The sequence below is a fragment of the Mastomys coucha genome, unplaced genomic scaffold (assembly GCF_008632895.1).
Source record: "Mastomys coucha isolate ucsf_1 unplaced genomic scaffold, UCSF_Mcou_1 pScaffold5, whole genome shotgun sequence".
In the NCBI taxonomy this organism is placed as follows: domain Eukaryota; kingdom Metazoa; phylum Chordata; class Mammalia; order Rodentia; family Muridae; genus Mastomys; species Mastomys coucha.
This window is the reverse complement of record NW_022196911.1, coordinates 52,555,804-52,571,911: the sequence shown is the minus strand read 5'-3', so window position 1 is coordinate 52,571,911 and position 16,108 is coordinate 52,555,804. Positions and strand designations below refer to the sequence as shown.

Below are 16,108 nucleotides of genomic sequence, written 5' to 3'. Positions count from 1 at the left end.
TGTCCCTTTGTTGTGTGACAGGTCCATAAGCACCCAGAGGTTTTCACGAGGCTGAGTGTTGTCACATTCCTGCTTAGGTGAGAAAACTGTGGCTCTGGAATGAGGATACATTAGAGTTACAATGGCTGGTGTGGGGATGAGGCCAGTGCTGTGCTGAGTGAGGCTCTAGACAGCATGCACGCAGCCTCCGGGGTTAGTCAGGGATCCAGCTTAGTCTGCTGTAGGGTATCCAAAGCATTGGCCCACGGGCTCCTGAGGTTGGGGAACAGAAGAGGAAGTGGCATGCAGATGGGAAGCTGACCTTTACTACGTGGAAGGGAGACCAAGTAGCAATGGGGGCTTTCTCACGGTTGTCCCAGAGTCAGCACTTCTTACCATGTTTGTATCAATGTGTAGTGGACAGAACAGACAAGCTCACTGGGCTTGACTCAAGAAGGAAGCCTGAAAGGCAGGCATAGTGATACTTGTAACCTTTGTGTTTGTGAGGCAGAAGCAAGAGGATTGCTCCAAGTTAAAGGCTAGCCTAGGCTACATACTAAGACAAAGGCAGACGAAGGCCAGCATGACAGTGCATGCGTGATTCTAGTATCCAGGAGACTGAGACTGGAGGATAACATGTTTGAAGCCAGGTTAGACAGTATGGCAAGACCTGCTTTTTTAAAAAATATTTAAGCCATATTAGACACAGCTTTGAGAACTGGGGTTACCAAACTGTTATAAATATGACAGCATCAACTCAAAAGTGCACGTGTGGAAGGAGTGTATGAAGATGCTGAAATGGCAACTTTTGGTAGAGTTATTTTATGAAGCCACTATTTGATTCTGTAAGGACACTGAAGTTCATTAAATGATGATACAGGATTCACAATATGGCAACAGACCTATTTTAGCCACATTTTGCTGCTCAAAGGCATTTAAAACAAAACAAAACAAAACAAGCCTATAAGATTCAGCCAGACAGAAAGACACCAGCTGGTAACAGACTTTCAGACTGTAGTTTTAAGTTCCTAAGGTAAAAAAGGTTTACAGATGAGACTGTTAAATCCATTTGGTTTGATTAGACACAGAAAATATTAACCGTTGTCCTCTTCATTTTGAAAAAGAGCTTTTACAAGTCTGCCACTCCTCCCGAGTTTGACCCTACCCTATTTTAACATAACTCGGAAGGCTCAAAGCAGGGCAGCTGCATTGGCCACTGGTTAGGATTTCATTGGATCAAGTCCAGGCTTAGTACACACCAGAAAACTGACCCCCCACCCTCAAATACGTGCCTACTGGCTAGCTTTTTTTGAGACAGGCTCTTGTTAGATAGCTCAGACTGGCTCAGCACTTGCAATCCTCCCTGCCTCTGCCTCCCAGGACCTGAGATTACAGCTGTGTTCTACCACAAAGCGTCTGTTTTATGTTTCTGTGATGACTGGCCCAGGCTATGGTGGAGTGGCCTGTATGAATCCTGTAAGCTTACCTAACTGTTTTGGTATTTTTCATTTCTGTAAAGTATCATTTTCTGAAAATCTGGTCATTAAGTATGTCTACCTTAAAGTTCAAGACATTAATGTTCCTTCTAGGAACATGTGGGGGTAAAACCAGTATTTAAGGCAACAGACTTTATTGTAAGAAGTGACCCCAACCTTGTTTTATCAGGCAAGGGACTACAGATCTGAGGGAAATTTAGGAGACTGACCCCACAGAAGAGATTTTAAAAAATTTACTATGTCCAGGGAACAGTAGGAAGGAAAAACATGTTCTGTAACTTAGGGTATGTGTAAGAGCCCTTATTCTACAGCCAAATGTATGAAAACAGCTTTCCTTAAAGAAACTCCCATCTCTGAGCCAAGGCAAGCTTTTTGGTTGAATGATTGGTAGCTTTTGTTTGGCTCTAGAGGTTTCCATGGAAACAGCCTGAGAGACAGAAAAGGCAGAATTCCCTTATTATCCATATGCCACTTGATAAAACTGCACACTGATTCGTTCACATTGTCCAGAGTGGAGGTGTCGTATCTGATGAGCCTGACAAAAGCAGGCACTGAGCTCACTGGTTACTTTGAATTTCCTGCTGTCCTCTGTTTGACACTTTAAATTAAATTCCGATGAACACCTTCTCTGCACACTTCCCTCAGGACCTTCTAGTTCAAGCAAATCTCCAACAACCAGAAGCCAAATGAAGTGAAGCATCACAATGAGCTCCATGGCCACGATGTTAAAAATCCATGGCATGCGCTTCCTGCAGCTGAGGAAATGATTGTGGAGACTATTTACAATCTGTCATGTCACTCTCAGCCAGCAGGAAGGACCAGCTTCAGTGCTCACTGTACCCAGACGAGGCAGGCAGCACCACCACTTGTCATTTCCCCCTTAGGTCTGGCTTGCCCGTTTTAATATAATAATGCACTGAGCATGATGATCTCATCTGATTTCAGGTAGGTGCCTCAAAAAAGGCTACAAAAGAGACCTCACTCAAAAGGATGTATCCAAAGAACAAAAATACCAACAAGTCTCAAGGAGACAAGAAGAGGCGTATCGTCTTTAGCACCAGGTTGAGGAACAGTGGGCAGGAGTGCTGCCGGGCACTGAAGCAGATTCTGCAGTTCTAAACCTACTCAGAGCCCACCTGGGAATTTAGTATGTCTAAAAAGAGAAAGCCTGAGGCATTATTAAAAAGTATCAAAATTGATGATTTTCCAGGGAGGTGACTTGAGATAGTTCTTGTTCACAAAACACCAAAAACATTTTCCCTTGGGGACATCAAGGCCAGCCTCGATGGACTAAAGGTTTTGGTAAGCTAGAAAGACAGCATGTTCTCCCAAGAATACAATTCTCATGGAGAGAGACTTCTCCTCCTCCTTCTCTCTCTCTCTTTTTTTTTTTTTTTGGGACAGGGTTTCTCTGTGTAGCCCTTGCAATCCTGGATTTGCTCCATAGACCAGGCTGGCCTGGAACTCAGAGATCTGACTGTCTCTGCCTCCTGAGTGCTGGAATTAAAGGTGTGTGCTACCATGCCCAGTGAGAGGGATTTTCTAATCGAAATTACTTTCTAGATCTGTGTAACACACTGGTGCCACACTTACAAGATCTGCACTAGCATATGTTCATTCCCCAGGGCAGGCCATTCCATGTCTGGCATTGGTGTAGACAACTAGAGTGCAGAATAGAGTCTCAAAGGATGGACCAAAGGTCTAGTGAAAGGCTGACTTAGAAGTACAATAGGTAAGATGTTTTGAAGTCTCAACTCAATGAGAACAAATCACTGATTCCATTGATGGGGAAACTCAGGCTTCAATGTGTCATACATGAGACAAAAAAAAACTGTGACCAGAAGTCTTACTGAGGCCCAGGTATCTTTCAATCTTAACACACATCACTCCAGCAACCTTAAGCAAAATGACCAAATATCAGAAAAATGCTGCCCTTTCACAATGACTTTGGCAATTCATGTTGTAGTGTGCTTAAGGTTAAAGGGAAGACCCTGGTCATTTTATAATAATGTTATGTTCTCATAGCAGGCTCTTTTCTTGAGCACTGGGCAAGCTGTCAGTTGTCACAGGCTCACTCTGTGGTGAATGCGGCCCTCAGCAGATGCAGGGTCACTGGGTGGGCTGAAATGACTACTGTCTTGAGAATCTGTCCCAATGCTTTTGGTCTCTGACTGAGGGTGGACAGAGACCTGTACTGCTATCTCCTGTCCCTGCTCACTTAGAGAGCCGTCATCGGAATCCCCACCAGGGGAGTTACTTCGGCCTAGCTCTGGGTTAATCACATAGATGCCGCTTTGAGCATCCAAAGCAGGTCTTTCCTTAATTCTCTCTCCCATGTCATCAGGGTCATCCACTCGAACAGCCTCAAACATTTCCTCAACAAAGGCCCGGCAGTTCAGAATAAGGGGCGGGAGGGGGACACTTCTGGCCAGTTCTTCAATATAGCGGGCAAACTCCATAGTCTTAAACTGTGTGACCTTGGCAAGCTCGAGGGTTTTGGCAGAGGTGATGATGGGGATACGCTTTGCAATCTCAAAGGCCTTCTGGAGCTTCTCAGCCCCCTCAGTTCTGAAGAACTCATTGATGGCCTTCTCAGTCTTGCGGAGATGGGTGCTCATCAGGCACAGCCGAGTGACATTCAGGATGAGCGTGATTGTGAAGGCGATCAGGCAGACAACCATATAGTAGACACTCATGTCTCCAGAGGTGAAGATCACACGGAGGGTGACTGAGTAGGAGGCACGAGTTGGAGAAGTGATGATACAAGTATAGAGCCCACGGTCATCAAAGGCTACGCTGGTGATATTTAGGAAGTTATCAGAAACCAACCATTTTCCACCTAGTAAATCCAACAGAATGAAAAAAAAATTATAGAAAAGACCTTATTTGCCTTTTCATAAAATTAGTGTAGTCTGTCAGGTCCTACTGTTTAAATCATGTTAAAGAGAAAGGAAGGAAAGAAGGCAGGCAGGCAGGGAAGCAGACTGTGATGTCCGACTAGGATTCTATCAGCATAGAAGCAGCAATGAAAACTGGTCTTTTCACAGTCCTAAGGCCAGCGTTTCTTTCCCACTGTCAGACACCAAGCCTGTCAGGGAGACAGGTACATCCACACAGACCCAAAAGACCAATCTTTCAAAGACACGGTCGTCCATGTGAGTCTACACCATGCTGCTACCTATACATTTCTATACATGAAAAGAAAGAACATGTCTCAGAAGTATAAAGACATGCTTATTTGTGGGGTGATGGGTTCTGCACTTTTATTGAAATGTTGCTTATTTTTTATCACGAACTCATATGACAAAGTACAAGTTATTTTTTAAAATGCATCTAGGATGGGGCCAGAGCTGGTTCAGTGGGTAAAGGTACTCCAAACCAAGCTCGGTAACCTGTAGCTATGGAGCTGAGCAGCAACATGCTGTTATTGCTCGCTGCTTCTTGATTACAGATGTAATACGACCAAGCTGTTTTGAGCTTCCGCCACTGGCTTCCCTGCAATGACAGACTGTAGCCTGGATCTGTGAGCTAAAACTCTTTCTTCCTAAGCTCCTTTTGTCAGGGTATTTTATTACAGCAACTGGAAAAGACACTAAGATCTTTTTGTGTGTGGTGTTGGAGATCTAACCCATATTTGCCAGGAGAGGACTTACCACTGAGACATACTCTACCAGTTAGCGTATGGGTACTGTATGGGCATGAGAAGGGAAAAGCACTTGCCTCTTCTGCTTTAATTTAAAATGAAGAATGAATCCTCTCTATGTTTTAAGAAGTAATAACTGCCTATCCTGATAACAGTGTTTCCTGAAAGTTTAGCTTTTCTTTGATACCTATCCTTTTTAAAAACAAAATAATTATAATTATTTTGTTCTTTTGGATATATAATGCTTTAGAACTTAGCCCCTACCCACTACCCCTACACTGGGGATCAAACCCAGGGCCTTGTGCATCCTAGAAACGTGCTCAACCACTGCTGTATCCCTAACCCCTTTGGAGCTAGTCTCCTTGACATCTTGTCTTGGAGAATTCTTGCTCAGTATGTCATAACCCCCAAGAGCAGGGTTGAGTCACCTGCTGATCACACCTCCCAGGATTACCTCTGCTGTGCAGCTGCTGTCCTTTTGAGTTGTACCAGTGGACTTCTCCATACTGATCCACCGTGAGAAGACACTCCAACGACACATTTGTTCCCTCTTTGACTATAATGACATCATCACCTGAGTAGGAACCTGCTGAGAGTTTAAAGCTTGGGAGAAACGATGCATTGTAAGAACTCTGATTTGCTTCCAGTGGAGCCACATCTTCCAAAACCAGAGCAGCTGGCACAAGAGTGACCACCAGTAAGAGGGACAGGCAGTGATGCAGCTTCATGGGAAAACCAAAGGCAGTCCTACTGAGGCTTGGAAAACTCAAACGTGGCTATGCTGAACAGGATCGCAGTAAATGACTTGTTGCTGGTAGAAGAGTTTTCCAAAGAAGTGGTCCAAGGTGTTCGGAGGCTTTCAAAATTAAAAGATGAATATGAAGGCCAGCCTAAAAGAAAGCCACATAGTGTTTACCCAACTGAGACTCATCATGGGATAAAACTGCATGCCCCAGAAATGAATAGAAATAAAACCAATTAAACAACACTGAGTCAGGCATCAGCAGTCTTAGGTTGTAGCCAAACCTTGCTGCCAGTGCCCTAACTGTGGCAAGCAGCTTTCTCTGGGCTTCCACTTTCTCATCTGCCCACGGAGGAGAAGGATGAGAGACTTTCTAAGGATGCTTTTGGTTCTAAATGCAAGTGATTCTATTTCACTTAGAAAATTCTATGCAACAGGGAATCAATGAGAGCTGGGATATAGTTTAATCATCTTTTATTTTAACCCGTACCACTACCATATGCTAGACCAGTATGTAAAGCAACTGATATATCCTACTCATTATCACAAAGATCAAAATCTGTATAATTCAACTACATATGAGATCAAGCAAATAATTCAGAGACATCTGAGGTAAAATCTGGTCTTGTTAGGAAAAAAAATATACTATGGGACCTACATAAGAGAGATACTGACTTCTGAGGCTATATAACCTCCCTCTCGGAATGCAATACAACAAAACAAACACCCCCCCCAAACCCATAGCATCTTCTTTACAATTAAGAGACAAAAGAGTGTGTTTAATAGTATTTACAGAAATCTATTTCTAGATTGAAGTCTAACAAAATTGACATCTTTAGTGTGCAGTTGGTAGAAGTACAAATACACAATTACAAGGAATGACTATTAGATTTGGAAGAATAAAAAGCAAAATAAAAGTCTAGTCTGAGTTCAGGTGTTTAGGATTTTCTTCTTGCTAATTTGATTCCCCACTTTAAACCACCAACTCACAAGGAGAATGTCAATTCATACTTCTATAAATATGTGGCGAGACACTCTGCTTTATTTCTTCTCAAAGTTCAAGGTAATTAGCTTTGAGGATGACATTTATCTCCTTTTATATTCACAGGAAGGCTGCTTGATCATAGAACATAAAAACCAATGGGTCATTGTATTTTGCCATTAAACCTTCAAAGTCTGAATTACAAGTTTTAAAATGTCATTTAATTTTCACTAAGCTCTTAAAAGATTGGATGAATAATGACAATAAAAATCTCAATCTTTAAAATTTAAGGATAGACTATTTAGAACAAAACAAAAACTTCAGAGTTTGGCTCTACAGAATATATTAAACAAGTGTTTACTTCCATTTCCTCATAAAAACCTACTAAGATGACACTGAAGGAATCAGCCTTAGGCATTTAATAAACAATTTAGCTTACGTTATAAACTTCACACTGATGACTTATTAGGATTATGCCAGAAGATAATGGGAACTGACAAGCACCAACAATAAAACACTGATGAGGACCAGAAGCCAGGCTCGGTGCTAGTATAAGCTTCAAGTTCTTGGTCACTGAAGATGAACAATAGCTGACAGGCATGACTTTGTCCTCCTAGACTAGCAGTTCTCATGTGAGAATCCAAGCTTTTCCTAGGACTTTGACAGGGAGGTCCTCATAATTTAATTTAATCTGAATTAAATTATGAAACGTTATTTACTCCCAATGCCATGCTCTTTACTGTCTGCTATGTCAAAACATTTAAATCCACTCATTTTCTTTTCATACGCTTATTTTAAGAGAGATCTGTACACCACTTCTGTGGATAAAATCATCTGTATAGCCAAGTATAAAAATGACTCACTTCAGGTACTGTCACCTGCTTCAAGCTCAGAGCTGTATCCCCATTATTTTTGTAGCCTTGTGGTGGATGTGAGGACTGCTGACTCAGCAGTCCTTGTGAGGCCACTCATTGCCCAGTATTGTGTCAGAGGAAGGTCTGTTCCCATGCTGTGTTTTTCTCTTGATGCCTTGATCCTGCAGCCCATTTCACAAGTGAGCCATGTCTCTTGAACTACTCTATTCTTTGACCTCTTCAATTCTTGTCATTGGACAAGTATCTCTCTTATTTATCCAGTCATTACAATCCTGAGTCCATCTCTGATTTCATGTCAGAACCAAGAATCCAACCCAGTCTCTTTCCCTCCAGAATCAGGATTCAGCACTCTCTGCGCTCTGAGTTTGGTTGTGAGATATACCCACCACTACAACCGTGGCTCTTTCCTGTACCTCTTGACCAGTGACCCTTTTGCTTATTGCTTGTGCCTTGGCCTCCTACTTGAGCAGTTCCACTCTTCATCTGCGCATCCCTTGGATCTATTGCACTGTTTTCTTGGGAAGGCTTTCTACAGTGTGTACTACCCCACACTTTGAGTCTTCCTGCATTTCTGCCTTGGGTAGTAGCATCAGTGTACATCCTTTGACAGGCTGGCACCTCGTATGTGCTCACTAGAAACCTGCATAGATGAGAATGTGGCTCTCCACATCTTTACCTCCTATCCTGGCATCCTCTTCCTCTCTGCTCTGCTGGTAAAGGTAGGAGAGGAAGGGGGTGCCAGGAAAGGAGGTAAAGCAGAATTGGTACAGACTAGAGCTGTGGAGAGCTACTTGATCTGGCTTTAACAAATCTCTGTAAACATTGTGGGTGCCCATCTCAGAGCCTGAAGCAGGTGGCAGTAGTTCTGGAGTAACACTGTGTTAGTGTTTTTATTCTCAAGTGTATAAGCATTTTTCAAACAGACTTACAACCCCCTCATTACCAGGTATTAAAGGGAAAGGACAAAGCCAAAAAAAAAAAACAAACCCCCAAACCAAACAAAAACAAAAACAAAAAAACCCCCCAAATTCAGGAATTCAAGCTCATCTAAGTATTATCATGATCTAAAGACCTTTTAAAAATACAGATGGGGTGGGGGGAGAGCTGGTGAGAAGGCTCAATGGTTAAGAGCACTGACTGCTCTTCCAGAGGTTCTGAGTTCAGTTCCCAGAAACCACGTGGTGGCTCACAACTATGTGTAATGGGATACAATGCCCTTTTCTGGTGTGTCTGAAGATGGCAACAGTATACTCACATATATAAAATAAACTTAAAAAAAAAAAACCAACCAAACAACAACAGATCTGATGTATGCTTAGATTAGCATCCTGGGTAATTCTGGGGCAAGGGTCCCTGGGCTGACATTTGGCAGCACCAACGTAGTTCCTCTTCTCTGTAACAGTCCTGCTAATGGTGCTCTAGACTGCTGGAACACTTTCTACCACAGAGCTGACCTGTCACATTCCATTCTGGTCCTGGCTTCCTCAGCACTGGTACAACTGAATGCCTGTAATCTGATAAAGCCAGGGTGGCAGAGGTTCAGAGTGCAGACTTGACTGAGCCTATTTCCTGGATGGACATTCAAGTCTGGATTCTAATTAGCCCTGTAGTTTTTACAAAGGACTTGAAGTCTGTGCCTTGCCCTCATCTCCAAAGTAGGAAAACAACAGTACCTATTCTTACAGGAGAGTGGCACCTAGAGATAATCCATGTAAGACACAGTCTTGCAACAGCACTCATTAAATGCACTCTAGTTTTTACTGCTGATGGTTCTTTAGGTGCTGTACTTACACGTACACCATTTGACAGCTACACCATTACGCACTTTTACTCAGAATACCATAAACTATGTAATATTCTGGGATGGGGAGGCATCATTGCAATTTCAATTTTTAATTCAAAACATCACTTTTCTTAGTTTCACTACAAATCACTATTTTTCAATAACACCAATCAAAATGTCACATCACCTGTGCCTTGAATTTGTGGCAGACAAGCTTCCTTATAACCCAATTATCCCTTTTCAAGCCCTGCCTTGTTTGCTTGGGCCAATCTCCCAGTTAAGTAAGCTAATTGAAACCTTTGTTCTTGGGATTTAGAATGGAGATATTTGTAGTTTAGGGCCATTTGAGAAGAGTGAGCACCCAAGATGTTGAGACAGTTTGGTTCAGCCTACCTACAACAGAAAGCTGAGAGACAGGACAAGAGGGATGGAGAGAAGAAAAGAGCCACGAGAAGATGGAAGATGAGGTGGAGAAAGGCTCAGACATGCTGCTTTGGATCTTACAGAACTCAAGTTTTTGGTACCAATGACTTTTTTTTCTTAAAGAAATAAACATCTTTACTTGTTTGTTTGTTAGTTTGCTTTTTTCAAGACAGGATTTCTCTGTGTAGCTCTGGCTGTCCCGGAACTCACTCTGTAGTCCAGGCTGACCTTGAACTCAGAAATCCACCTGTCTCTGCCTCTGTTTATCGAGTGCTGGGATTAAAAGCATATGCCACCACAGTATTTTTATTTGGTTTTATTCACAATTAAAACCCCAAATCATCAAAGCTTATCTTGCAAACAAGGAAGCAACTGGGGAAAATGGTTAGGCAAGAGAAAGAAGATTAATAAGCCTTATAAGACTAAGAAAGCCAAAGCTGCAGTCACCAGGTGGCCCTTGTTATCTTGGGTCTCCAACTATTCCCTTTATACTTTGGCAGTAGTTCTCAACCTGCAGGTCAAATGTTCCTTTCATAGGCATTGCATATCAGGTATCCTGCATATCCAAATATTTACATTACAGTTTATAACAGTAGCAAAATTACAGTTATGAAGTAGCAACAAAAATAGTTTTATAGTTGGGGGGGGGGTGTCACCACAACATGAAGAACTGTATTAAAGGGTCCACACATTAGGAAGGTTCAGAAGCACTGCACTTTGGGACGTCTGAGCAAAGTACCCTATGATCCACAGCTATAGTCTTTGTTCTGTATTAACACAGCCACTTGTGTGGGCTAAGGGTTCACAAACACCTTCATAACAGGGTCTAGAGAGAAAAAGCACCAACCACCACCCTGAAGGTGATCCTATGTTAAAGGGAGTGCAGCAGCCTGACCTGACACGACAGGAGAAAATCGGATCTGACAACAGCCTTGAGTGTCCACTCAGCACCAGCCACTTTAGACCCATCACAGGCATATGAACAGAAAGGCCTTCTGGTATCAGCCATGAAGGTAAGAAGGTACCCACCTGCAGGTAAGAGATGTTGAGCAGCTGGAGACAACAGTGGCAACAGTCCAAGGTGACAGCAGGAGAGTGAGGGTTCAGATCCCCGTGGCTTATTCCTCATAGGAAACCTTAAGTTAGCGTTAGTGGTGTCTGCTACCTGCAACCTAGACTCTGAGTGACCATTCCCTTTCCCAAAGCAGTGATGATGGAGGTTAGCAACCGTCACCACTCAACGCCAAGTCTGACTTTACATCATCAGTTAAACCTGGAACCTATCACATGGAAGGGGAAGCAGCCAGTGTTGCTGCTGCTGCTCAGGTGAGTCGGATCGTCCCCCACACTCAGGAATTTACAAACTAGTTTACAAGCTGGGGGCAGAAACAGCTAAGCACACACACACAGATGGCGGGAGCAGTGCTGGAGGGAGGTGTGGCTGTGCTGTGAATGCAAGAAAACGGGGACTCATGAATGTTAGGAGTGTGACCCACTTTTAAATTTGGCACTTCTAATACCATGCCTGTTATTGTCAGTGTAGCAGCTGACATGTTAGGATCATGAATAAGCACAAAAGTAGATGATTTTACCCCAGGAAACCATTCTGAATACTAACTACTTTTTTAAAGTCAGGAAGAGAAGAGCCTTTGCTGTCATCCCTAGCAGACTGTCTGACTGCTGTTCCTGCCAACTTTAAGTGAAGAAATATTTCCATTCGGCTCCAATTCTCAACAGAAGCAAATAAAGCAGCAATATGGCTGACTTCCGTTCCGGTGGCACAGTATTTAGTTGGCTGCGGAAACTGCCGTTTGCAGAAATCATTCTGGGAAAAGTCAAGGGGGAGAACACTGGCGCCCAGATGGCAATGTTTTTCACTCCAATTACAGCAGGATACTAATGTCTTATTCCCATAATTAACTGCTCCTTGTTGTATTTACAGTGCATCCGCTCTGCTCCGCCTTTAGTCACACTTGAAAAGTGGAGGTTCCCATACAAACTGCCACACAGTTGACAAAGTGGCATTCTGAGGTGGCAAGGAGGAAAGCAAATGGAGAACAGCTTGCGTGTCCCCACCATCCACTGCAAAGAGCAAACACAAGTTGTGCTGCTTATCGTTAGTGTTGCCATGGGGATCTGTGATATTGCAAAGTTAGTTCTAGGGCCAAAGAGATGGTCCAGGGGGTAAAGACACCTGCTGAACAGGCCTGAAGACCCGAGTTCCGATGTGGGACCCACACAGGTGAAAGGTAAAAGGGGAGAACTGACTCTACAAAGTTGTCCTCTGACCTCCACACATGCACCATGCACACACGCTGCCTGTTCCCATACACACACACTAAATGGATATATTTAAAGTTACTATTATTCAAACAGAGGTCATCATTTTGAGGGCCATTTACTTAGAAGTTTGTAGTCTATATTTCCAGTCATTTCTTGGAGCCTACCACTCTACCCCTAGGCATATGGACAATTTCAGCTCAAATGTCAACATATTTTCTGGACAATAAAAAACATTTCCTTATCCATCAATGGTAGTTTGAACAGGTTTGGCTCCCCTATGTGTTTGAGTACTTGGCCTATAGGGAATTGATCTACTAGGAGGTGTGGCCTTGTTGGAGGAAGTATGTCAAGGTAGGGGTGGGCTTTGAGGTCATCTATGCTCAAGCTCCACCCAGTGTGAAATTCCAGTCTCCTGTTTAGATGTAGAACTCTTAGCTCCTCCAGCATCAAGTCTGCCTGCACCCTGCCACACTTTCTGCCATAATGGACTGAACTTCTGAAACTAAGCCAGACTCAATTAAATGTTGTCCTTTATAAGAGTTGCCTTGGTTATGGTGTCTCTTTACAGCAATAAACACCATCCTTTTTAGAGCTCTGTCTAAATGCCAGTATCATTCTGACTTGTATCCTTTTTTGGCACAGCAGTGACTAGAAGCGGATGGCACAATATCTGAGAAACACCTTAGATTCAGGACCTTCCCCCCTCATTTTCTTTCCTCTGTAATCTGAAACTAAGGAATACACCACTGTATCTTTAACTCAGTAGATATAGCCCCTCGTGGTAACCCCAGACTTACTTGACCAATATATACACAGGTTAGAGGGGATCCACAGAAGCCTTCCAGTTTTGTAACGCCAAAATTAGAGGATTATGTAATTTAGTGGTCAGAAGAATGGGCTCTGGAGCTACAAGTACCTGTTCTGAGTGAAGCCCAGGCTAGAAAAGCCTTTGTTTTCACATCTACTGAATGAGGCTAGTAACAGTAACAATCTTGGAATGTCTGGAAGCATGGATGTAGGTACATTATAAATACATGCTATTATTATTACACTTTTTAGATCTTACTGTATCTACCTAGATCACAGTCCTTTTACCTCATCTGGGTACTACACTCGAAATCCAATCAAACCGCTTGTGGATATATCTAAATACTCTTTTTCAAAGAAAAACAAAATCTATTAGGAGACTTCTCATTATCATTATTTAGGAGATAAGCTTAAAACTTCAGATAGCATCTAGGAGTTCAAACTGTAGGAGCAGTGCACGCATGCACCAACTGTCTGAAGTAGTTTATAATTTGGTATGGCCTTTAGCTGCATCTCTGTCATTTGCTCTGATGTGCTCCAGGACTTTCTGTCTCCATAGCTGGAGGCTGATTCCATCATCATCCCTTTCTTTGCCTAAAATCATACAATGTTTCCAGTCCCCACACAAAGCTTGTGTGTCTTACTCTCTATCGTCTCTAAATTGTCTTCAACCTAACATTCTGGTTCTAGTTGTTCTTTGTACTTATCATTTCCTTTCCTCAGCAATATCTTCCCTCGAGAGATTAGAGAAATTGTGTTTTTGAGAAAGGTCTCAGGTAGTCCAGGCTGGCCTCAAATTTGCACTCCAAGGCAAACTTAAGCTCCCCCTCCTGCCTGTATCTCCATCTGCTAAAATGCTGGGATCACAGACCTGTGCCAGCACTTCCACATGGAAAATAACCTTTACAGAAATGTCAGTTATCATTTAATGACTTGCCATTTTAAAACTATTCTTTTTTGAGAGTGGTTTTGATTTCTTAAATGGAATGTACTGGTAGCAGTAATCTATTTAAAACAAAACCCTTTGAAGTTCTTGGTATGTTTAAGTGTAATGGACTCTAAGACCAAAATTTTTCATACAATTGTTGCTATAATAACAATGGCAACATGTAAAAGACAAGGCCAAGACACACTCCTATACATTTTTCCTTTACAAAAGAAAACCGGAAGAAGTCCATTTTCTGGTTTATTTGTTGGACCAGACATTTTTGTTTGAGATGGGATGTGGTAACTTAGCTCTGGCTGGCCTAGAGTTCATGATGTAGCCAAGGCTAGCCTTGAACTTGCAATTCTACTTCAGAGGAACAGGCATTTAGTAAGGATAATATCAGTATACTAAAATTTAAAGAACTACTGTTGAAAGTAAAGAAAAATATTTGAAGGGTTTTAGGAAGGGGCAGTTACATCTGAACACTGATGTAAGGAACTGAATGGAAGAGGAGAATCTGTTCCTTTTTTTGCTAGGGGTCAAACTCAGGGCCTTGCACATGACAGGCAAATGCCACTACCACTTAGCTATACACCAGCACCAGAGCGAGACACCTGAAAGCAAGTCTTTAGGGTTTCAGGTGCTCTTCCCCCCCCCCCCCCCCCCCATTTTATTTTATTTTTTTATTTTCGAGACAGGGTTTCTTCTGTATAGCCGTGGCTGTCCTGGAACTCAGAAATCCACCTGCCTCTGCCTCCCAAGTGCTGGGATTAAAGGTGTGCGCCACCACCGCCCCCACCCCCCATTTTTACACAATTTTGTTTAATACCTTCTTGGTTCAACTGCCCGGGAGCTAAGTGAAGCCGACACACTGCACATCTGTGCAACCCTAAAATTACAAATCCAAAGCATGTCACTCTCCTACCTAGAAACCTTTAATTCCTTCCCACTGAGTTCCAAATTCAAAGTCAAACGCCTCGTCACCGACCTGACAAAGACTCAGTACCTAGGTCTCTGCTCTTCCTCTCTCCGGGTCGCCTCCCTTTGCTATTTATTCAAAACACTCTCCTCCTCCTCCCAAGAGGCAGGCTTCCTCCTTCTCACTTCCTCACTCAGTTCCGTTCCATCACCGCGTTTAACTTCGATGAAAGCACTTAACTATCCTCTCAGATCCCCTTGTTTTCATTGGTTTGTGGTCTCCCTTCCCCACCACCTTTGCAGTGAGCTGAGAGCAAGGACCTGCCCTGGATTCCCAGTTGTGTTCCGGGTCCTCTTTTCCCCTCTAATATTCTATAACTACTTCATGGCGGAACCCTCAACCCCAACCCCAAGCCTTCACGGAGGGCGGGCATCCTGGCATCCTCCGTGTCCAGCTTCAAGCATCCTAGATCTCTCGGGAAGCTACCCGAGCAGAGTCTGCACTCACCTCACTGGAGTCAGCGCCTTCCGCCCCAGCAGATGCTTGACCCGGAAGCACTCCTTGAAGGCGAACCCGCCTCCGTGAGGAGGTTAGGAGTACTTCCGCGACGGTCGGATCGGCGAGCGGGCGGCGCCGGTGGCCGCGGTGAGGGGCGGTGTCGGGTCAGCGGGGCTTCCGGGTGAGGGCGGCGAAGGCTGGGGTCTCGGGGTCACGGGTCGAGGGGCTGCAGAGCTTCCGCCCATGTTTGGGGGTCTTGCCGGCCTAAGGGGTTGGAGAGCTTGTTTACCTCAGGCCGGGGGGTGGGATCTGCCGTGTGGGCGTGCGGAGACGGGAGACTGGCCACGTTAGCCCAGGAGTCGCCGCTGCCTGCTGCCCGAGCTCTTTGTCGCACAGATGGGCTGCAGCGTTGACCCCAGGCCCGGCTCCCAGCTAGTCAGCCATGCCAGCGGCACTGCCTCCGGGTGAAAGCGGTGGGGACGCGTGTGCTTTGGGTATATTTGTGTCTTCGACTGTGAGGCGCCTTGTTTGACTTCTCCAGTCACCTGGATTGTTCTCCTCCAATCAGGAAAACCCATACCCGGAAAAACATTAAATAGTACAATTCCGTACGTCTGGTATGTGTTTTATCTTATATCCAGGGACGGTGGAGAGGATCATCCACACACACAAATCTTGTCTCCTGGCTCAGCCTAAACGCTTGGCACGACCTCGATGCTTATTAAAATCTTTTTTTTTTTTTTTTTTTTT

The 16,108-nt window shown here is 43.8% G+C and overlaps 2 protein-coding genes across 9 annotated transcripts in view; one reads left to right on the top strand and one right to left on the bottom strand.

Annotated features, from left to right (window-relative positions):
* Positions 1-15,879, bottom strand: Mfap3 (microfibril associated protein 3). 3 transcript variants are annotated; one of them, XM_031350879.1, is made up of 3 exons: positions 15,368-15,879; positions 5,573-6,008; positions 1-4,314 (listed from the first exon to the last, which is right to left on the bottom strand). In XM_031350879.1, exons 2-3 carry the CDS (start codon positions 5,844-5,846, stop codon positions 3,539-3,541), a joined length of 1,050 nt encoding a protein of 349 aa, XP_031206739.1. In that variant the 5' UTR covers positions 5,847-6,008; positions 15,368-15,879; the 3' UTR covers positions 1-3,538. The 3 variants fall into 3 exon arrangements, with proteins under 3 accessions (XP_031206739.1, XP_031206741.1, XP_031206740.1); XM_031350881.1 differs by lacking the exon at positions 15,368-15,879 and adding an exon at positions 14,930-15,356; XM_031350880.1 differs by lacking the exon at positions 15,368-15,879 and adding an exon at positions 10,953-11,056.
* Positions 15,414-16,108, top strand: part of Fam114a2 (family with sequence similarity 114 member A2) — a 36,648-nt gene continuing 35,953 nt past the window's right edge. For 2 of the 6 annotated variants that reach the window (XM_031350875.1, XM_031350872.1), the window contains exon 1: positions 15,414-15,505. The gene's annotated coding sequence lies outside the window, so the exon portion shown is untranslated. Of the gene's footprint in view, positions 15,540-16,108 lie in introns of all 6 variants that reach the window. The other 4 variants (XM_031350876.1, XM_031350874.1, XM_031350877.1 and 1 more) reach the window with 3 other exon arrangements.